Here is a 23,716-nt window from a genome sequence, read left to right as displayed (position 1 = left end):
ACGGAAATAGTGTCTACTGCTTCTATACTTCATATTTTGGCGTATTTAGTACGACATCCGGGAACGTTTGGCATACTAACTATATCCATACTATGACCAATAATCATACTACATACTCAATTTACATCACAAATAGTATGGTTAGTGCGGTTAGTATGAGTATTCAAACACAGCTTATGTGTCCAAAAAACATCTTACATCTCCTAAATATAGGACAGACACTTAAACCTTATTCCATATGATTTGTGATCTTTTTTTGCCATTATGAATGTGTTATTCAATGCGTTTCTATGGGCTATAGTAGTGAAGGCCAAATTAAATATAAATAAATATATATATAAAGATACCTAAAGGGGTCCTAAAATTCCAAAATAAATAGCTAAATGATCCATTGTATGACCATCTTAAAACAATTCCATGTTAGGGTAGTACCCCCCCCACACGCATGCCCAACTAGGAGAGGAGAGGTAAGCTACTGAACTTGATGCAGCAAGAATGATGAGAGCAGACACTTGCACTTTCTCCTTTTAGGAGTGGGATGATTTGCAAGCAGAGACAAATAAATAGGTTATCAATATTTATTGAAAAGGAAAGTGCTATGTTATGCGTGCGTTGCGCCTTTTCCTTTTCTATGATAACATTTTTGATTGCAGCTCAAATCACGTTGGTTAAGCGCCCTCCACTTCTTTCCATTACCAATATTTATTTACAGACACTGTGGTATACAATAGCCTAATCATATTTAAGATAATTTCGTTGGAAAGCCCAAATGCCACGTGATTCTCCGCCCATTGAATTGGCAGCCTAGGCTTACTCTATTTCATTGAGACCCAGAGCCGCTGGAAAATGTGTGTTGAGACAGCATTTTCCTCTGTACATTTCGATATTGCTTGGCGCCGCCACACCACTTTCAAAGCAGCAACGACCGGGCCACTAACTTCTCAGCACAGTTTTGCATTCCAGTTCAACATTCACCTACTCTGTCACAGTCTACCATTGAAAACCATTGAAGACTACACGCAGAAAAAGTCTTCTTATTCGTATTTGAGCCATATGATTGGCCGTACATTCAAGCACCACTATGCTCCCGCGAGTCAGATCTTCTCAAGCACTCGAGCAGTACAGAAATTGATAGCTACGTTCACACAGCACACGCAAGTTGTCCTGAGGTAAAAGAAGTGCCCATCAATCTACTCGGTGAGCTTATTTCTTTTAGGGAAAGTGATTTTTCAAAAGTTAAGCTTCAATAGTGAACATACTATCAATATGCTGGCTACTGCTGATAGTCTGCAAAAAGAAAGCTACAAAAATACACGTTAGCATTTGTCTTGGCTAGCCTACTGTAGCCAGGTCGATATCTACTGTATTTTGGAACACAATTGTTTTTAATTAAGGGGGAGAGTCTTATTTTGAGATATTCATTTTGAGAAAGAAATACACTGCTCCAAAAAATAAAGGGAACACTTAAACAACACAATGTAACTCCAAGTCAATCACACTTCTGTGAAATCAAACTGTCCACTTAGGAAGCAACACTGATTGACAATAAATTTCACATGCTGTTGTGCAAATGGAATAGACAACAGGTGGAAATTATAGGCAATTAGCAAGACACCCCCAATAAAGGAGTGGTTCTGCAGGTGGTGACCAAAGACCACTTCTCAGTTCCTATGCTTCCTGGCTGATGTTTTGGTCACTTTTGAATGCTGGCGGTGCTTTCACTCTAGTGGTAGCATGAGATGGAGTCTACAACCCACACAAGTGGCTCAGGTAGTGCAGCTCATCCAGGATGGCACATCAATGCGAGCTGTGGCAAGAAGGTTTGCTGTGTCTGTCAGCGTAGTGTCCAGAGCATGGAGGCGCTACCAGGAGACAGGCCAGTACATCAGAAGACGTGGAGGAGGCCGTAGGAGGGCAACAACCCAGCAGCAGGACCGCTACCTCCGCCTTTGTGCAAGGAGGAGCAGGAGAAGCACTGCCAGAGCCCTGCAAAATGACCTCCAGCAGGCCACAAATGTGCATGTGTCTGCTCAAACGGTCAGAAACAGACTCCATGAGGGTGGTATGAGGGCCCGACGTCCACAGGTGGGGGTTGTGCTTACAGCCCAACACCGTGCAGGACGTTTGGCATTTGCCAGAGAACACCAAGATTGGCAAATTCGCCACTGGCGCTCTGTGATCTTCACAGATGAAAGTAGGTTCACACTGAGCACATGTGACAGACGTGACAGAGTCTGGAGACGCCGTGGAGAACGTTCTGCTGCCTGCAACATCCTCCAGCATGACCGGTTTGGCGGTGGGTCAGTCATGGTGTGGGGTAGCATTTCTTTGGGGGGCCACACAGCCCTCCATGTGCTTGCCAGAGGTAGCCTGACTGCCATTAGGTACCGAGATGAGATCCTCAGACCCCTTGTGAGACCATATGCTGGGGCGGTTGGCCCTGGGTTCCTTCTAATGCAAGACAATGCTAGACCTCATGTGGCTGGAGTGTGTCAGCAGTTCCTGCAAGAGGAAGGCATTGATGCTATGGACTGGTCCGCCCGTTCCCCAGACCTGAATCCAATTGAGCACATCTGGGACATCATGTCTCGCTCCATCCACCAACGCCACGTTGCACCACAGACTGTCCAGGAGTTGGCGGATGCTTTAGTCCAGGTCTGGGAGGAGATCCCTGAGGAGACCATCCGCCACTTCATCAGGAGCATGCCCAGGCGTTGTAGGGAGGTCATACAGAGCATGGAGGCCACACACACTACTGAGCCTCATTTTGACTTGTTTTAAGGACATTACATCAAAGTTGGATCAGCCTGTAGTGTGGTTTTCCACTTTAATTTTGAGTGTGACTCCAAATCCAGACCTCCATGGGTTGATAAATTGGATTTCCATTGATTATTTTTGTGTGATTTTGTTGTCAGCACATTCAACTATGTAAAGAAAAAAGTATTTAATAAGATTATTTCATTAATTCAGATCTAGGATGTGTTATTTTAGTGTTCCCTTTATTTTTTTGAGCAGTGTATGTACAAAAATGTAATTCTAAAGAATAGAGTAATGACTTACATTGCTAAATTATATTAAACTGATGTTTAATACATATCATCATAACCAAATATAGCCTGTTAATCATTGAATATAGAGAGAAAGCATGCCAAGCTATAGGCCCTGCATGACCCCAATGCATTAAAAACTACACCATGTCCGGGCCAGGAGAAATTCTGTAGATTTTTGGCCAACGGCTAGCAGATACCCATAGACTTCCACTAATTGTGCTAACGCTAGTTAGCATTGGCTCGCAAAACTACTTCTTAACTTCATACTGCACACAGAGAAGTAGATAAAGGGTAGATAAATGGTCTTATTGCCAAAATCCCGAAGTATCCCTGTAATGTTGGACCCTGTCATAGCCTAGAAATAGGACCCATTTGGGACCTGTTTTGCCTGACCAGGTCATGAGATCTGGAAAAACTCCAGGCCCCAGAAAATTAAATACATTTTGACACACCACTTTTTAACCTGTGGTGCCACCTCTGTTGAGACCACACTTGATCTTGCACACCCAACTAGTAGAAGAGAGGCTACTGAACTTGAAGCAGGGATTGCTGAGAGGGTGTGAATATTGCGTCAGAGGTGCATTCAATACAATCGGTAGGCCTAGGCTAACTCATAGAAAGCAGAAAGATGTCGATGTCTGTTCCCAAATAACCTACGAAACAAATACATTTTTTCATCTGAAATTGTCCGCCTGACCGAATGCAGCCCTCTATTCCAGTGTTCTGTCTCACCATAGACAGAAATGAGTATGGAGAGATCAAAATAATCCAGTCTGTCATTGATGTTACAGTTATTTGTGGTCTTTGTTTTGTCTGAATGCTGAGTCAATCAAAACATCGTCAAAGATTGCCCTTAAATTGCCTAGACCATGACAGTTCTCAGTTGTCTGTCTCAGCTGAATTTCACCTTGCCCTTTCTGGCACAACTTCCTGTGCTTTCTATCCATTAAAGTGGATCATTATGATGAGTCCTCTAACTTGAATCAACATATCCCCTCCATCACCTGTTACTCTGTGTGCATGACCGTGTGGAATGGCAGACAGACAGCACCCTGGTGGATTTATACAGAAACCAGATGCAGGGGTCAGAGAGGGCAATGGTGAAGCCTCAGAAGCGGTGGCGAGGTACAGACAGGTCTGCGACACCTGGAGTGCTCTGTGAAATTGAGCCAAGCTAATGGACTCTAGTGCCTGACAGGTAAAACTTAATTTGAAGAGGTGTACACAACTTCTGTAGAACACCTAAGCGTGAGAATAGCATGCTATTCACCTGTTATTTGTTTGGGGTGGAGATGTGGTGGAGTTGTGTCTATGCTGTATTCTGACTTAATTCCCTCGGAATTCCACACATTTTATACACTTCAGGGTCCTGTTGGATCCAGACTTGGTGCATTGGTACCGCTTGCCATGGAATAGCAGAGAGAACAGTATGACTTGGGTGGCTGGCGTCGACAAACATTTTCTCAGCACCCCCACCACTAAACCTCTTCCCTCGGCCATGTTCCTCTGACACCTCCTGGTATAGAGGTCCTGGATGGCAGGGAGCGAGCTTGGCCCCAGTTATCTACTGGGCCATACACACTAACCTCTGTAGCGCCTTGCGGTCCGATTGCCAAGCAGTTGCCATACCAAGCAGTGATGCAGCCAGTTGTCATGACGTTGCCCTCTTTGGGTACAGCGAGCACCATCCCCCTCTCTCTGCACCATCCCCTCTCTCTCTCTCTCCTTCACCCAGGCTGCTGTTAGGCAGGTCATAAATTCCTGGAGGAGATTCTTCCTCCAGGAAGAGAGAGAGAGTGAGTTTTCATAGAGAGAAAAAAGGAATTTATTCCACCTCACAGAACTTGAGAACTGAACAATATTCATGTTCTGGAGAATGTATAAAAGGTCGGTGAGGTAGCCAGCTACGAACTGGTCCATTTGGTACAATTTTGTGAAACTCATGAGAGACAATACAGCCACATTACCATAACCCTGTTTATACAAGTGTCTCTGTTGTGGGGCTTGCATCTAATTGTTGTATGGGATGAATGAGTAAAGATGAAACTATTTGTGAAATTATGTAATGTGATTTTAGACTGTTTAATGAAGGAAACTCCAATTCCCTTTGGAGTTTAACTAAGTCATGGGCCCACCCCATGAGCGCAGACATTGATCTGGCGTCATGGGACCGCCCCTTTCTGCTCTTCCAAATATAAACCCCACCTTGGGAATTTATCTTCAGACCATGCTTCTCTCAATTACGAGAGGGCTAAGGTTTGAGTCCATTGCTGAATTCTTAACCATACCACGTGGTTAAACTCTGAGACTATCTAACCGACAGAATAAGAACAAATCTTTGATACGAATTACTAGTCTGCAGCTAGGAATTTGGTATCATTGAACGCGAAGACCGACAACCGCCGAAACATCTATTCTATAACAACATTGCTGAATGTTATTCTGAACTATCCATCCTAACCACGGCAGAGAGAGAGAGGGCGGACAAACTCTCCAACAGAAATGAACTTTCCAACAGAGATCACGGCGACACACTATATATATATATATAGATTGCAATTATTCCCGAATGAGTGAGCGTTCATGTGCAAAGGGTTAGCATTTCAATTGTTATAATTATCACTTTGTAGTGTTTTTTATCTCAGTCGACCCCCACTTCCCTTTTGTCCACCAAGCCGCGATACCGGTTTATCCCACTAGGGAAACTCCCCTATCATTTCCTTGTAACTATATCTACTGTTTGTTTGTGTGCATTTCTGTGATTATTTAGTTAGTAAATAAATGATTTAAAACAATTAATGTATGGATGACTCATAGTGAATGAAGACTGGGTTCGTGGAGATAACCAACAATTTACGACGTTTGGAATGAGACTAACGTGAGGTGACATTTCTTAAACCTGTCGTCCAGGGCCGTATATTTAGAAATACAGTGAGCTCCAAAAGTATTGGGACAGTGACCATTTGTTTTGGCTCTGTACTCCAGCACTTTGAATTTGAAACGACTGACTTTTTGTACATGGTCCCCTAAAATGGGGGAACTAAAAGTATTGGAACAAATTCACCAATGTATTTGGTCTGATATTCCTAACACAAATTGGGCACAAAATAATTTGAAACGCAAACAAAACAGCAAATGAATCCAATGCTTGATGTAATCATTGTGTGCTAAGAATATGGGACCAAATAAACTTTTGATAACTTTGATACACACAAGTGAACTTGTCACAATACTTTTGGGCCCCTAAAATGGGGGGGGGAGAGTCCATGTACAAAAAGTGCTGTCATTTCTAAACAGCTCATATGGATGAAAATACCTTCAAATTAAAGCTGACCGTCTGCATCGAAGGTGCTGGAGTACATAGCCAAAACAAAACACACTGTCCCAATACTTTGAGCTCACTGTATCTCTGCTAGAGCTGACCTTATCTGCTATTGTCCCTTCTCAGTGTACAGGGCTTGAGAGGGATGCCTAAGGTAAAGCCAAACATGTTTAATGTTAAAATCTGCTACTCTTTTGGAATGCAGTATTGTCAAGATAACTACTTTTTACCGTGTGTAAAATTGCTTGTTTCATTTGAAAGCTTTTTATAAAAATACAAAAAATGCATGAAATGAAATGTATGCATTCACTACTGTAAGTCGCTCTGGATAAGAGCGTCTGCTAAATGACAAATGTAAATGTAAATGTAGGTGAAGAATAATTCATTAATTGGAATACATTAATCAGATTTGAAAATATCTGAAAGTTATATTAGGAAAATTATAACTTTGTAATCTAAATATTTTCCTTGGTGCCCCGACTTCCTAGTTAATTACAGTTACATGATTAAGTTAGTTTAATCACCTAATAATAATTAGAGAATTTTTGATAAAAATAAGTCTTCAGTTTAATGATGCCAAAGACACGACACAGTCTAGAAGCTCTCAATGGTGCAGCTGTAGAACTTTCTGAGCAACATCTGCCCCATGCCGAATCTTTTCAAATCAAATGTTATTTATCACATGTGCCGAATACAAATAGTGTAGACCTTACCGTGAAAGGCTTACTTACAAGCCCTTAACCAACAATGCAGTTCAAGAAAAATAGCTATTATTTACTAAATTAACTAAAGTTAAATAATCAAATCAAAAAGTAACAAGAAAATTACATAACAATAACGAGGGTATATACAGGGGTTACCGGTACCGAGTCAATGTGCGGCGATACAGGTTAGTCGTGGTAATTTGTAAAGTGACCATGTATAGATAATAAACAGCGAATAGCAGCAGTGTAAAAACAAAGAGGGGGTGTCAATATAAATAGTCTGGTTGGCCATTTGATTAATTGTTCAGCAGTCTTACGGCTTGGGGGTAGAAGCTGTTAAGGAGCCTTTTGGTCCTAGAGTTGGCGCTCCGGTACCGGTTGTCGTGCGGTAGCAGAGAGAACAGTCTATGACTTGGGCGACTGGAGTCTTTGACCACTTTTTGGGCCTTCCTCTGACACTGCCTAGTATATTGGACCTGGATGTCAGGAAGATTGGCCCCAGTGATATACTGGGCCGTACACACTACCCTCTGTAGCGCCTTACGATCAGATGCCGAGCAGTTGCCTCACCAGGCAGTGATGCAACCAGTCAGGATGCTCTTGATGGTGCAGCTGTATAACTTTTTGAGGATCTGGGGACCCATGCCAAATCTTTTCAGTCTCCTGAGGGGGAAAATGTGTTGTTGTGCCCGTTTCACAACTGTCTTGGTGTGTTTGGACCATGATAGTTCCTTAGTGATGGGGACACCAAGGAACTTGAAACTCTCTTTAGCTTGCCTGGTAGGCTCGCGTCACTGGACAACTCGCAGCTGGGTTTCCCTTTGTAATCCGTGATAGTATCACCTTTTCCACAGTGAGGTTTATGAAATGCTGACCTTATAACTTTCAAGAATGACATTTGGAGACCCAAGCAATAGGCTTCTGTAGCCATGCTCAAATGACAGAGCGCCAAACCTACCGAGTTGATTTAGGATTTCTAGAATGTTTAATTATATGCCCTGACTTTTCACTGTATTTCTTTTTTACAAAATGTGTTTTGTGTTAAATTAGCCGCTATCAGTAGCCAATGTTAGTTATACACCCACATATATTTATAACTGTCACTTTAGTGTTACTTTCCATACATTTTGCATCATTGCATTACATAGTTAGTTTACCTTTCTTTCCTCTGTCACGTTCGTTTGGTTGTTCCTGAGGATCGCTAGCAATAGTGGATGATATTAGGCTAACGTATTACAATTTGGCAAATCATTTAGGACATGTAGCCAATTTGAATCAATATGGAAAGTAGACCATATGTAGCCATTTAAACCTGGAGCCTGGCGCATGGTTCATGACGACTGAACTGTTGTCATCACAGTTCCATGATTAGCAAGGATAATTAGGTTAGGTTTATAGCACTAAGGTTTAGCCCGTATTATACACTTGTCTCACCTTCCAATATTTCATCGATTGAACAATTACATTTGACAACTTTCAGGATGAATCAAACCACTATTTTTTTTATTCACCAATATAGTTTGTGCATTAGTCTGTAGAGAAAATTTGAATGAAAAGGTACACAAAATTTGAAGGGATGGCTTTAGAAAATGTACAGAAACCCTATTGAATGAAAACTCTGTTGGCCAGCAAGTGGGAGGGTTTTCAGCGGTTGAATTAAAGGTATTCAGTGCACGCAAGAGAACTACGCTGAGAAGGAAAGACATGCGTAAGAAAGGAGTACATTTCCTCTATCTGAATCGGACCTCTAGAGTGCCTTACCTAACATCTGTAAATAGCATTACAGAATGGACAGTAATGGGTGAATGCACAGTAGTGCCTGTGTCAGGCTAGCTTTATGCATTGAAGTATTGTACAGTGAGTTAGAACTTGTTTTGTTAACACACTGTACACTTCTCAGGCCTCTGTCTGCTTCCATGTCTGAGTGGCTCACCTCACCTGTGCCTTTGAAAATTGCTGAGAGATTCACTCTGCCTTTGTATTTATGTAACTCAGTAACTCATGTTGCATAACGAGCACACATTCTTGTGCTACAGCTGTGAGAAGAACACGCACACATGCGTACACAGGGGAGCACCAGTCACTTCCTGATACGTCCCCTTAGTCCTTTACACACCTGTTCTGGAACTATCCTTACCGCTGTCACACACTGGCACCACATCCATCACTCACTCCACCGCTCATTTGCCTGCCGCACCTGGCTTTAGTTCCCATGTCACCTTCCCACCCTCCTCCTGTTGGAGCCATAACATTATTAATTAGTGCAAGAACTCCCTCTAGAACTCAGAACACTCTTTAGGACAGGTCTTTGGTCATGAGCACTGGGGACAGTGTTGTTAACCTTATGAAAGCATTAGCTGTCTAGCGACTGTACATTTTTATGCCCACCAACATGTGCTGCACAATTCCTTGAGCTTCTCAAAACTGGTCACCTTTAGCTCCTTATTAAAAACAACTGTTCTTCTCAAAATTCACAGAACGTCTGTGACAACATAATCTTTCACATGGGCTCAATAAAACAAATCCTCACTGCCAGTGACCCAAACAAAAAGCTAGCATAGAAGCACAGAGCCCCTGCTTACTGCATAGGCACCGACCATTGGCACTTTGTTCTAAAAGCTGGAGCAGTCGACTGTGCTGAGCTTCTGTTGCTAATCTTAGCCAGGGGTTACCTCCGTGACATCCACTTTCAAAGAGAATCCACAGAGCGGTGCTGCTTCACAAAGACCCATCTGCCAAAATGGCCTCCCCCCTGCTGGGCTAACTGTGTGTGAATGCTGTCTAAAGGGCCCCTGCACTAAGCTGTGGGCATGCCCACTGTTGTAATGGGCAGCCATTATGGCCTGTTGTGATTGCGAGGGCCGGCTAATGTGATCAAATAGGCATCAGACCTCACAGATGATGCCAAAGGACAGACCCGCAGAGACTCTGGCAGTCTCTAATGGCTTTGCAATGACTGTGGAGAAATATTGCCCTGTAACTGTTGGTGCGCAGCTGATTAGGGGGTCCATGTCGCCATTTTGAAGGATTTAAATGGAATGAAGGAAAGGAATCACTGTAGAAGTAGCTTTGTCCAAGCCAGAATAGATCACAGGGCAGGAGCCTATTTACTGTTACTGTAGCGTGAGGCAGCTTGATGTACAGGATAGGACGCTAGTACTCTAACAGAATTGTATTTACTGTATTAGTATGCATGACAGTCCGTCCGCGCAAATTGTTTAGCAAAATCATAAATTCCCTGTATATTATATGAGGGCTTGCAAATTTGACAAGTCTCCGCACTATTTCCCGCATAAAACAGTCAAATCATTGCAATATTATTTCATAAAAATGACCCATCACCGCAGTACAAGAAGACGGCTCGCAATTTCAACCAATCGCTGCACATTTACCTCATAATGGTAAAATCAAGCAAGCCACACGTCAACAAACATTTTCTCCCGTAAACGCAATTTCGTGACAAATTGGATAAAAATCATTGCATATTGCCATGCAAAATGTCAGAATTGCCACAGCAAAATCAAGCATTTTTGCCCGCAAATATATATATTTCCTTTATTGGGGGTGTCTTGCTAATTGCCTATAATTTCCACCTGTTGTCTATTCCATTTGCACAACAGCATGTGAAATTTATTGTCAATCAGTGTTGCTTCCTAAGTGGGCAGTTTGATTTCACAGAAGTGTGATTGACTTGGAGTTACATTGTGTTGTTTAAGTGTTCCCTTTATTTTTTTGAGCAGTGTGTGTATACATATATATATATATATATATATATACTGCTCAAAAAAATGAAGGGAACACTTAAACAACACATCCTAGATCTGAATGAAAGATATAATCTTATTAAATACTTTTTTCTTTAAATAGTTGAATGTGCTGACAACAAAATCACACAAAAATAATCAATGGAAATCCAATTTATCAACCCATGTAGGTCTGGATTTGGAGTCACACTCAAAATGAAAGTGGAAAACCACACTACAGGCTGATCCAACTTTGATGTAATGTCCTTAAAAGAGTCAAAATTAGGCTCAGTAGCGTGTGTGGCCTCCACGTGCCTGTATGACCACCCTACAACGCCTGGGCATGCTCCTGATGAGGTGGCGGATGATCTCCTGAGGGATCTCCTCCCAGACCTGGACTAAAGCATCCGCCAACTCCTGGACAGTCTGTGGTGCAACGTGGCGTTGGTGGATGGAGCGAGACATGATGTCCCAGATGTGCTCAATTGGATTCAGGTCTGGGGAACGGGCGGGCCAGTCCATAGCATCAATGCCTTCCTCTTGCAGGAACTGCTGACACACTCCAGCCACATGAGGTCTAGCATTGTCTTGCATTAGGAGGAACCCATGGCCAATTGCACCAGCATATGGTCTCACAAGGGGTCTGAGGATCTCATCTCGGTACCTAATGGCAGTCAGGCTACCTCTGGCAAGCACATGGAGGGCTGTGTGGCCCCCCAAAGAAATGCTACCCCACACCATGACTGACCCACCGCCAAACCGGTCATGCTGGAGGATGTTGCAGGCAGCAGAACGTTCTCCACGGCGTCTCCAGACTCTGTCACGTCTGTCACATGTGCTCAGTGTGAACCTACTTTCATCTGTGAAGATCACAGAGCGCCAGTGGCGAATTTGCCAATCTTGGTGTTCTCTGGCAAATGCCAAACGTCCTGCACGGTGTTGGGCTGTAAGCACAACCCCCACCTGTGGACGTCGGGCCCTCATACCACCCTCATGGAGTCTGTTTCTGACCGTTTGAGCAGACACATGCACATTTGTGGCCTGCTGGAGGTCATTTTGCAGGGCTCTGGCAGTGCTTCTCCTGCTCCTCCTTGCACAAAGGCGGAGGTAGCGGTCCTGCTGCTGGGTTGTTGCCCTCTTACGGCCTCCTCCACGTCTCCTGATGTACTGGCCTGTCTCCTGGTAGCGCCTCCATGCTCTCCATGCTCCACAGCTCGCATTAATGTGCCATCCTGGATGAGCTGCACTACCTGAGCCACTTGTGTGGGTTGTAGACTCCGTCTCATGCTACCACTAGGGTGAAAGCACCGCCAGCATTCAAAAGTGACCAAAACATCAGCCAGGAAGCATAGAAACTGAGAAGGGGTCTGTGGTCCCCACCTGCAGAACCACTCCTTTATTGGGGGTGGCTTGCTAATTGCCTATAATTTCCACCTGTTGTCTATTCCATTTGCACAACAGCATGTGAAATTTATTGTCAATCAGTGTTGCTTCCTAAGTGGGCAGTTTGATTTCACAGAAGTGTGATTGACTTGGAGTTACATTGTGTTGTTTAAGTGTTCCCTTTATTTTTTTGAGCAGTGTATATATATATATATATATATATATATATATATATATATATATATATAAAAATCGGCCAAATCCTGGAGGGACTGGCATGAGGAATACTGTAGTTTGACTGTCTTGAGAGAAGCTAAACGAAACAGAGGCTTGTGTCAAACACTGTAGGCAGGGGCGGATTTAGGTATAGGCGGCACGGGGTGCCCGCACAAATAAATTCAGAATGGTGACATTTGCATGATCGGTTTTCTATCACTCATTTCCAAGTCACATCAATGATATCATGTCACTGTGTGGGACTGTGGGTCAATTAACCTTTGCGGAGTGGGCGCCCTGATTCTAGTTTGTGAGCTAGGAAGGCTACTGCCTGGGAAGGTCTCTCACTCAGAAGTATGACATGGGGAGTGGGGCGGGGGTAGGTTGACCTCAGGTCTCCCCACTGGAAGCCCGAGGTAGGGGGAGTGGGGGAATCTATCAAATAGCGCACCTCTAACTTTGTACAGTACTAATGCAATTAGTAAAATCAGTCACACTACAAAATGCTACCAAATAAACCACAATTCATTCATAAGACAAGATGTCATACCACACCACTGTACAGATGCTGAAGATGTATGACTGCACAAACGTCAGCCAAGGATATTTGCGAGGATATGAATGTAGAGGCCATTCTACAACAAAGAAGTCTGAGGTCCACAAAGCGGCACTTTTCATACGAATCATTTGATGAGCCCTTGAGTGATGCCCTGAAGAATCTGGGGGTGACATTTTTCAAATTCGTTGTTGATGCTGCAACCTCAACCTGCAACCTTGGAAGATGTGGGAGAGAAGTTTGGAGTGCTGTCAACCTTCCAAAGTCTCTCAAATGAGGAGCTGACAGAACAATGTGAGGCCCTTAGTATAGTATTACACTGCACTATAAAGATCACTCAGACTTGGATGGCAGAGAGCTTGCACAGGAATTGAAGAACTTGCCAGATGGCAGTTGTGCAATTTAGTTTGTGTGTTTCTTGTTTGAAGTGCAATAGTGTAATAATCAGGTTCTCTTCTTTATAAGTGTGCTATTATAGTTGTGTATTTGTGTGATATAGGATTTGTGCAATTTAGTTTTATTTGTGTGTTTTTTATAGCAATGGGGTAATAATTTGATTCTCTTTTTTATTTGTATTTATATACTGCAATTTGTTTCTATTTGTCTTTGTTACGTCTTTTTGATATTTATGAGTCTTATTTTTGTATATATTTATATTTACTTATATAGTTTTAAATGTTATGATTATTTATTTGTGTTGTTCCAAATGTCTGAATAAAAGGTTTTATCCTAGCTGTATCTGTGAAACATTTGTATTTGGTGCTTTTAGATCCCGAAGGAAGCTAGCTAACTTTACTGCAGAAGAAAGTGTTGTCAATCCTCCCATGGTCTGTTGAGAGCTGTCTGTGTAGAGATATATCTGTTTTGATATCCCACTGTTTTCACAGTCAGACGCACAACATAACTGTTTTATATATAAAGTGCCTTTAATGCAGTGTTTGTTCTTCCATAAAATCGCCCTTGGCTTTAGAGAGTAGCTAGATACACTGACATAGAAAGATTAATTTGATGTGTGGATTTAATCATGTTTACTAAAGAAGAGCTGCTTCCAGTGTTTTGCTAGTAGGCTAGAATAGCAGATGTAGTCACGTTAACAGTAATGATTTACAGTGCCTTCAGAAAGTATTCACACCCCTTTACTTTTCCCACATGTTGTTGTGTTACAACCTGAATTTAAAATGTATTACATTTAGCCTTGTGTCCCAGATCTATACACAATACTCCATAATGTTTAAGTGGAATTTTGTTTGTAGATTTTTTTAAATGACTAAATAAGGTCAGGAATGAAAATGTGCTTAACAAATCGCATATTAAGTTGAATGGACTCATTCCGTATTCAATAATAGTGGTTAACATGATTTCTGAATGACTATCCCATCTCTGTACCCCACACATACAATTATCTGTAAGTTCCCTCAATTTGTTGAGTGTTGAATTTCAAGCAGAGATTCAACCACACAGACCAGGGAGGGTTTTCAGTGTCTCGCAAAGAAGGGCACAGATTGGTAGATGTGTAAAAAAAAAAAAAAAGCAGATGCTGAATATGGTGAATTTATTAATTACACTTTGGATGGTGTATCAATACACCCAGTCACTACAAAGATACAGGCATCCTTCCTAACTCAGTTGCCGGAGAGGAAGGAAACTGCTCAGGGATTTCACAATGAGGCCAAAGGGGATTTTAAAACATGTAGAGTTTAATGGTTGTGATATAAGAAAACTAAGGATGGCTTAACAACATTGTAGTTGCTTCACAATACTCACCTAAATTACATAGTGAAAAAAAGGAAGTCTGTACATTATACAAATATTCCAAAACGTCCATCCTGTTTGCAACAAGGCACTAAAGTAAAACTGCAAAAAATGTGGCAAAGAAATACACTTTTTGTCCTGAATACAAAGCGTTATCTTTGGAGAAAATCCAACACAACACATCGCTTAGTACCACTCTTAATATTGTCAACATGGTGGTGGCTGCATCATGTTATGGGTATGCTTGTCATCGGCAAGGACTAGGGAGTTTTTTGGGGGATTAAAAAGAAAAGTGTTGACACCTACTGTAGCTGATAAAAAGCCACTTCTCTGAAATGCACATATTTTAGCTGTGGTCTATACCATTGTATGAATAAGACATTGAGGTCAATGGCACTCAGCAACCCAGCAATGTATTCCTCTGGCTTTCAGCTTTATGCTTTATGACTTTCAGCTTTATGACAGGCAAAGCACTTTGGAAACCTCCTCTTATCACTGTGCACATCTGAGAGCTGGTTCAAAGCGTGTTGATTGAACATACTGACTCGCTGTATTTCTCTCATTTGTGTGTTTGGCAGAAAATACTTTCCTGCCAAACGGATATAAAAGACAGCTATTGGTTGTATTCACATTTTTCATAGCATTTCAACTGTTCATCAATAAATTATGACTCTAGTACTGTGTAGTACTATGTATAGTATGTTCAGTTGCACACATTTGCTAATACATGTTGTAGCTTGTAGGTCCTATCAAACAGATGGAAGACATAGGCTTACCTGTGCTAATTAGCTATCTGTGTCTCCGAACACCTGTGTGGAAACGGAAGACGGACACAACAAACGTGTTGTCGGCTGCAACTGTGTTAAAACTGTATATATTTGTGAAGTTATTTTGATGTGATATGTTTCTAGAACTATACCGCGATTGAGAATCGATTCACGTTTAGATGGACTATTTGCCTGCCAGAGCCAATTCTCCTCTAAACAGAACATGTAAGGTCCTTGGACTAGAAGGAGTAACGTGAGGCTCCTTTAGTCCATTATTGGGCTAGCCTCACCTGTGCCTGCTGATTATTCGGCCTCATTAGGCCACCCAGACAGATTTGTGGTTGAATAACATCCTGGTATTTCTCCATTGGCAGGGGCCATGTTTGTGTTCCCGCCAGAAATGGCGGCTCCAGAAAGACCCCGCGGTGATGGAGTGACCTACGTCAATATTCCCATCAGCCCCACATCCAAGAAACAGCTGAACTACATGGAGCTGGAGCATCAGGAGCAAACTGGGGTCAGGGGGACTGGTCAACACCTCCCAGGACAGAGTAAGGGCCCATTTTCTCAATAACAACCAGTTTTTTGTAGGTAATTGGTGGTTTGCTCTTCTGTGGTTCCAATGTCTTTGATCTTGCTACAAATTTTTCTATAGCCAATTGACATGATGTGCCTCTTGAAGTGCAATAGTGTACATGCAGGTACACTGTATTCAAAAGTGATGTTGTAGTCAAAGAAAATATAAAGTGGCAAACATTATATTTCTGGTGTGAGCAGAGTAAGGGCACCGCATACTCAAAAGTGACCATTTGTATTTAAAGGTCCAATGCAGCCATTCTTTTTAATCTCAATATATTTACCATTACTGTGAATGGTAAAAAATAAACAAAAATTGTGTCACGTCCTGACCAGTAAAGGGGTTATTTGTTATTATAGTTTGGTCAGGACGTGGCAGGGGGTATTTGTTTTATGTGGTTCGGGATTTGTTGGTATATGTGTTTATGTAGAGGGGTGTTTGTTTAGAGTGTTCCGGGGTTTATGGGTTATGTTCTAGGTTAGTGTATTTCTATGTTAGATCTAGGGTGTTTAGTTCTATGTTTAGTTAATTGGGATTGGCCTTCAGTTGGAGGCAGCTGTTCCTCGTTGCCTCTGATTGAAGGTCCTATGTATAGGGGTGTGTTTAATGGGAAGTGTGGGAGGTTGTTTTTGCATGTGTGTGTGTGTGTGTGTGTGTGTGTGTGTGTGTGTGTGTGTGTGTGTGTGTGTGTGTGTGTGTGTGTGTGTGTGTGTGTGTGTGTGTGTGTGTGTGTGTGTGTGTGTGTGTGTGTGTGTGTGTGTGTGTGTGTGTGTGTGTGTGGCCTGCAAGACTGTTTGTCGTCCGTTCGTTTTCTTGTTTTGTTATTAAGTGTCTCAAATGAAGTAAAAATGAGCACTCAACCCGCTGCACCTTGGTCCACTTCATACGACGGCCGTTACAAATTGCTTCTTAGCAAATAGCAATTTCTCAACCAAGAATTTTGCTAGGACTGTCTGGGAGTTATTGGCAGAGAGATTTGGAACTCTCTTTCTTATTGGTCAATTAACGGCCCAGTGCAGTCAACAATTCAGATTTTCCTGTGTTTTATCTAATATTGTACAACAGCTGATGAAACTAACACTGTAAAAGTGTGAATTTGATCAGTGTTATTTCCTGATAGTTGCTGGTTGAAAATACAATCTACACAGAACATCTAATCAGCAGGTTTGCATGTGTGGGAGTTTTGGCTTTCCATGGTGACACCATGCAGTACATTGGTTAATAGACCAATAAGAAAGAGTTCCAAACCTCTCTGCCAATAACTTCTAGTTTTCAGATTTCCGCTCCCACTTGGCACAGACATCAGTTCCACATCTGGTTTTAATTTACATTTGGTTGTTGTCAACTAACGTGAATTCAACATGAAATCAGCAAAAAATGTCACCATGTCATTGGATTTAGTTGAAAGTTTTGTGAAAAAAAGTGAAATTCCCTTATGTTGATGACTTTTTAAAAATCCAATCACTTTTCCACGTTGTCATCGCATTGATTTAAAAAATGTATGATGTGGAAAGTTTGATTCAACCAGTTTTTATCCAGTGGGTCCCCACTCAGACCACTCCCACAGAGTCCAAGTCAAATTCGTGCTTGTACCCAGAAATGATTTGATATTGATATAAAAATGGCTGCATTGGGCCTTTAACTAATTTACTGCCCGAGATTTCAACAGGCAGGCTAAAACTCCATCCCCACCAAAACAGGCTGACATTTCATTTCAAACAGCTCTTACACTAAAAGTGCATTGTCATCATTTTCACAATTTCACAGTATTATTCCAACCTCATAGTGTGGAAATGTATATAAATCACAGGAAAATCCCGTTTTTGACTGCACTGGGCCTTTCAGATTTCTTGGTTTTTGCTCACACTAGAATGGCAAAGAGGGACAGAGTGGGGAAGAGCGACAGGGTAGCTTGCGACCACTAGCGTATCGATTCAAATCAGACTCAAGAGACTCTTAGTAAATGATAATCCTCAATTCGATTCCCGCTTAGTTAGAGATAAGAAAATAACCCTGCAACGATCACGTTGATTGCTCCCCGTCTTGCCGAGCGACACTCAAGCTGCTGTCATCAGGTGCGGGGATGCGATAGCGCGGTCTAATAACGTCGTTACTCTCCGGGAATATGAGGGACGCCCTTACTCGAGACGAGAGGTTAATTTCCAATGTCATCTTGACGGTTTCTGTCACTTGGAGTGTGTGCCAGCTTAGCCGAGACGGAAGGTCGTAGTGCGTTCAGAATACCGCGGTGAATTCACTTGCTCTAATGGGGTCATCTTCCCAGACTGTGTTGTGTGTTTGTTCATTTTTCCACTTCATGAAACTGCCTGGAGAAAGTATAACTGAAGCAATGGTACTTAATGCTTCCTCTGTAGTTCATGGACAGGAAGATATTGCTGTTCTCTCTCATTTGAATGATAATCGTACATAAGTGTTGTCACTGTGTTTTTGAATAAACCTCTCTACCATGTTTATTTTCTTTTTATGCATGACACCCTGAAAGTAGGGTCAACAATACTCATTATTACTCATCTCATAGACTGCTTGTTTTTTCTCTCTACAGGGAAAAGCTCCACTAAATATGCCCAGATTGACATCACTGCTACGGATGCCGCCCACAAAACGGGTACCCAGCATGCCCTGGGGCGAGAGGAGGGTCTTCACACCCTGGAGCAGAGGAGGAGGGGAGTACCACAGTGACATCACACCTCTAATCTTGACCTCCACAGGGCCTCTGGCCCAGACCAGACTGTTGTATAAATCTCTAGAATTCACCAGAAACTTGGATTTCCTGGGGCACCTCCAGCTGCCATGATGTCAAACTCCTCAGAGATCTGCCACATTTGATTTCTCTAACATCAATTGTTGACGTCTTCGGACAGTACTGTCATTCTGCAATCATGGAAGCAACATGAAAACAAACTGTAATTAAAAAGACAAAAGCTGCTGCATGGATTTAAGGCATGTAAGGGGACATTTCAATCCCTTATGGAACCAGACATCTCATTAGAAGGCATCACTGTCACTGTCACAGCCCTGGGCAGACTTCGGAGGAGTGGGGGGCTGAAAGTGCCAGTCTTGGAACTGAGTCATTACCCAGGCTCAAACCCCCGGAGGAGCAGTGGGTTTTTCACAGCCTCGCCTGTGCCACCCCTAATCTAATACAATACGGTTAGAATCTCGTTTGGGGGAGATGAGGAGGCAGTTGAAAAAAGCATCACCCTCCATAACTCCACTCTGATTATCGTTATACTAATTCTATAGTGTGAAAGCCTTGATTGAGGCCTTTTAAAAGAGGCTAGTTTAGCACAGGGCCAGATAGATAATCAGTCTATATTTATCCTATACAGTACATGCAGTCTTACTCATTCAGAATGTCGAAGCTCAACAAACTTTTTAAGAACTTTATGAAGCTAATGCGACAAAGTGGGCATAGACGTTCCGGCGGTGTTTGTATACCAATGAGACCAACGCGATTAAGCCCTCATTATTGGGTTCTGGTGACTCAGCCCAGGCTTGTAATTGTTCCGCGTTGGCTAAATGAACTCTGGTTGGCTTGAGTGTGCCTAATTGCCCGCTGTTGACCACATCCGTAGCGTTCGTTTCTGGGCGCTCTCCATTTGTTTTTCAACTTCACGGTTCACGTGGCTTCGCTGAGGGACAGACAGACAGAGCTTCAGCAACATACACCCTATAAATAATTCATAGGATTTTTTTCAGCTTCGCAGAAAGGAAAAATGAAAAACAATTTCCCAGAAATGTTTGTCAGAAGCGCCTGTGGCCCCCCATTATGCAAACGTATATCTTTTTTTTTTTAAATAGCTAGATGATTTAAGACAGGAGTTCCTATGTAAATGTAACCTTATTGGAATAGAAATTGCTTCTTGTCTGTATTCCCTACAGTGTGTTGAATGTATGCGTTTGTTTTGCTGATACTTTAGACAGTCATTATTTTATTTGTGATGTTAGTGCGGTTCTCATTATCTTAATCCATATATCACTTTTTCATATACGCAAATGTAACCTTGTCTAGAGAGAAATATATTTGTATTAAAACCAATATATATTTCTCCAGTATGTGTAAATACATTTCTCTGTTTCTGTTCTAGATGTCTTGGACTGCCATACATTATATATTTGAAGATAATGTGTATGTACAGATCAATGTTAAGAGTTTTACATACAATGTCTGTATTTTTTCAAAAGCCTTTTATTTGAACCTTTTATTTATAACAAATAACAACCATTGCTTTGACGTGTGAATTAATTTCTTTATGTACCGGTTCACTGATTGGACTATTTTAATCCTCATGTGGTTCATTGAACATAAAGCCAATGGTTACACTGCACTTAAAACAACCTTTACAATCAAATGGTTGTTTGTTTTGGTTGGAGTAAAAGAGTTTAGTCCTGTTTGTCATAGGGACTGGATGTTGGAGCTGCATTAAGGGCAGTAAGTAACAGGAGGCAACAGAATCCGGTGCAAAAAGTGTAAGAAATCCAATGGATATTTACATAGGACTACAAAAATATTTACAAAATAGGCAGATTCTCAAATACTGTCAAAACACTGGTTTGAATTTGAAAAAAAACCCTCTAAATCAGGCCTACCCTGCCAAAACAACTATGGCAGGTTGGGGTATAGCAGGCCACCACACATGAAAAAATATTATAATATGCTATGGCATATAGTGTTTTTCACTGTAGTGTTTTTGCAGACTTCACTGTAGTATTCACTGTACTGTTTTTGTGGACTTAAGTCAGCATGCTGTAGTATTTACTGTACTATACTGTAGTATTTACAATTAACTGTAGGGTAAAAGAAAACTATACTATATATACTTTAGTAATTAATGTAGTGTTTTTGCAGATTGTAGTATACTATAGTATTTACTGTAGTGTTTACTATAGTGGTTTTGTTTTATTATCTTCGACATTGAAGTTGAAGTGTTCTCCTTGAGGAAACCTACTGGATAAAAACTAAAAGAGTACATTTTCCATAACTGGTAGGTAGGTAGGACTGGGGTCTGAACAGAGAGTTCATTCATGCCTTCTGCTCTTTTCTATAAGCTGTAGGGAACACAATATATGGTCTATTCTTGGCATGTAGGTTTCTCACTTATGGGTGACACAACTTGGGATATGGGGGAGGGGAATGGGCAGGACATTTACAAATTAAATACTGTAGTATTTACTATAGTTAAAAAAGTATAGTGTTTTTGCAGACTAGTGTTTTTGCAGACATTACTGTAGTATTCACTACAACGTTTTTTTGCCGATAATACTGTAGTACCACACATAGAAGGATACTGCAGTGTGTAGTATAGTATTCTACAGTATAGTCGGTGTTTCCTACAGAATTCTATAGTAAGTACTGTAGTATTCTATAGTAAACTGTACTCTTTTTTTCATGTTGTTCCTTCAGCTCATACTGTATACCTGAGCTAGAACAGAAGTGAAGCACAGCACTTCTGATAAACAGACAACTTTATACCAATGGGGTGATTCCGCTTCAAACCAGGCCAAAAAAAGATCATTCTTTTTTTCTACATTTAATCCATAGAATGGCCCTTTGGAGGTTGGATTGTTAACATATATTTGACATTTGTATCTAAAAGCAGATAGGCAGACATGGAGCTCCGAGACGCGCAAATTATAAACAAAGGAAACATTACTAGGCTATAAAATGTATTTCTCGTAAGACTAGCGAGTGTTCGTGTGCACTTGAACATCGCATCCACTTCGAGGATTGCAAACTGATATTTTTACTGCATGAAACTGAAATTTGTGCTAATAATTTGACCAAACACTTCCTTGATATGTGATTAGACCTGCGAACACATCTTGAATTCTAGTCATTCAGGCCTTTATGTAATGCATGTTTTAATGTTCAAAGTAGAGTAGCTTCTGGCTTCCATTGTCAAACAAAATTGATGCTGTCGAAAAATGCCTTAAAAATGCCTAAATGACTATCGCCCCATTGCACTAACCCTTGTCATAACGGTGCTTCGAGAGGCTGGTCATGGCCCACATCATTATTATTATTATTATTATTATTACTACATCAAGACCAGCATGCCAGACACACTGGAGCTGGGCTGCAACATGATATCATAGAAAAACGTAATCCGGTGACGTTTTTTCAAAAAGATAAGTCTCACGATACATGACGCTTATGTCATTACATTGCATTCAATGGAAAAACATGAGCGTCACAGCAGTTGAAGCTTAGGTCAATACATTGCATTCAATGGGAAAAGATGAGGATCACAGTGGTTGATGCTTAGGTTAAGACATTGCATTCAATTAAAAAAAGTTGGTGATAAAGCTGCAATAGGGATATTGTTTAGCGACGCAGGCAGGCAGGCAGGCAGGCAGGCAGGCAGGCAGGCAGGCAGGCAGGCAGGCAGGCAGGCAGGCAGGCAGGCATAAACACAAAGACAGACAGACAGACATAAACACAAAGACAGACAGACAGACAGACATTCAAAGACAGACAAGACTTGAACACTCACAGACAGACAGACAGACATGTACACTCACAGCCAGACAGACAGACACAGACAGTATCAAGTCAATGTAAAATAATGTGACCGAATTCATTCTAACAAGACTCTTAGTTTCTCGAACTGCAAGACCATTGTGTCCAATTAAGCCAAAAATACTTTTGGACCAATTCACTTCACATTTCACATGCCGGGTCTCTACCGTCTCCAGTCAGAAATATGTAAAAGTTAGGAAAACTCCCCATATGACCTCCAATTAACCTCAGCTAAATGATACCATATGTGAATTGTGCTTCCAGCCTCAACAGTTCTGTTGATGTCACTCAAAAGCACCTTAAATCTAGGGCAGGCTTCAAGTGAGGCCTATCTTTCTGCCATGCAGTGGGGGGAAGGGCAAATTACTTAATTCCTAATTGGATTAGGGTTAGAGTTATGTCTATGGTTGAGACCCTAACCCTACAGTAGCTTCATGTCCATTCCCAGCTCAACCCTAAAACTAACCCAAACTCTAACCTTTACCCTAACTCTAACTAGCTTCATGTTCACAGCCAGGCTTAACCCTAACTCTAACCCTAGCTTTATGTTCACAGCCAGGCTTAACCCTAACTATAACCTCAAACCTGAACGTAACCCTGTCTGTCTGTCTGTCTGTCTGTCTGTCTGTCTGTCTGTCTGTCTGTCTGTCTGTCTGTCTGTCTGTCTGTCTGTCTGTCTGTCTGTCTGTCTGTCTGTCTGTCTGTCTGTCTGTCTGTCTGTCTGTCTGTCTGTCTGTCTGTCTGTCTGTCTGTCTGTCTCTCACCAATTTGCCCATTGCAGCTTTATCACCAGCTTTTATTGCATTGAATACAATGTATTGACCTAAACATCAACCACCGTGACGCACATCTTTTCCTATTGAAGGAAATGTATTGATCTAAGCGCCAACTACTGTGACGCTCATCTTTTCCTATTGAATGCAATGCAATGACCCTACTGTGACGCCTACCTTTTCCCATTGAATGCAATGTATTGACCTAAGCATCAACTACTGTGACACTCATCTTTTCCCATTGAATGCATGATACATATCTATCTTTTTGCAAAATCGTCACAGGAAGTTTTTAGGCTGATACTAGGCTGGGACCCACTCCAATTTGCTTA

The 23,716-nt window shown here is 41.7% G+C and overlaps 1 protein-coding gene across 2 annotated transcripts in view; it reads left to right on the top strand.

Moving 5' to 3' along the window:
* LOC106577569 (protein Dok-7) overlaps positions 1–20,325 on the top strand; it is a 46,632-nt gene extending 26,307 nt beyond the window's left edge. For both annotated transcript variants that reach the window (XM_014155715.2, XM_014155717.2), the window contains 2 exons: positions 15,868–16,044; positions 18,634–20,325. In XM_014155715.2, the coding sequence (XP_014011190.2) occupies positions 15,868–16,044; positions 18,634–18,770 (314 nt within the window). In that variant the 3' untranslated portion in view covers positions 18,771–20,325. The remainder of the gene's footprint in view (positions 1–15,867; positions 16,045–18,633) is intronic.
* The last annotated feature ends 3,391 nt before the right edge of the window (positions 20,326–23,716 follow it).

The sequence above is a fragment of the Salmo salar genome, chromosome ssa18, assembly GCF_905237065.1.
Source record: "Salmo salar chromosome ssa18, Ssal_v3.1, whole genome shotgun sequence".
NCBI lineage: Eukaryota > Metazoa > Chordata > Actinopteri > Salmoniformes > Salmonidae > Salmo > Salmo salar.
This window is presented reverse-complemented; position numbering and strand designations above follow the sequence as displayed.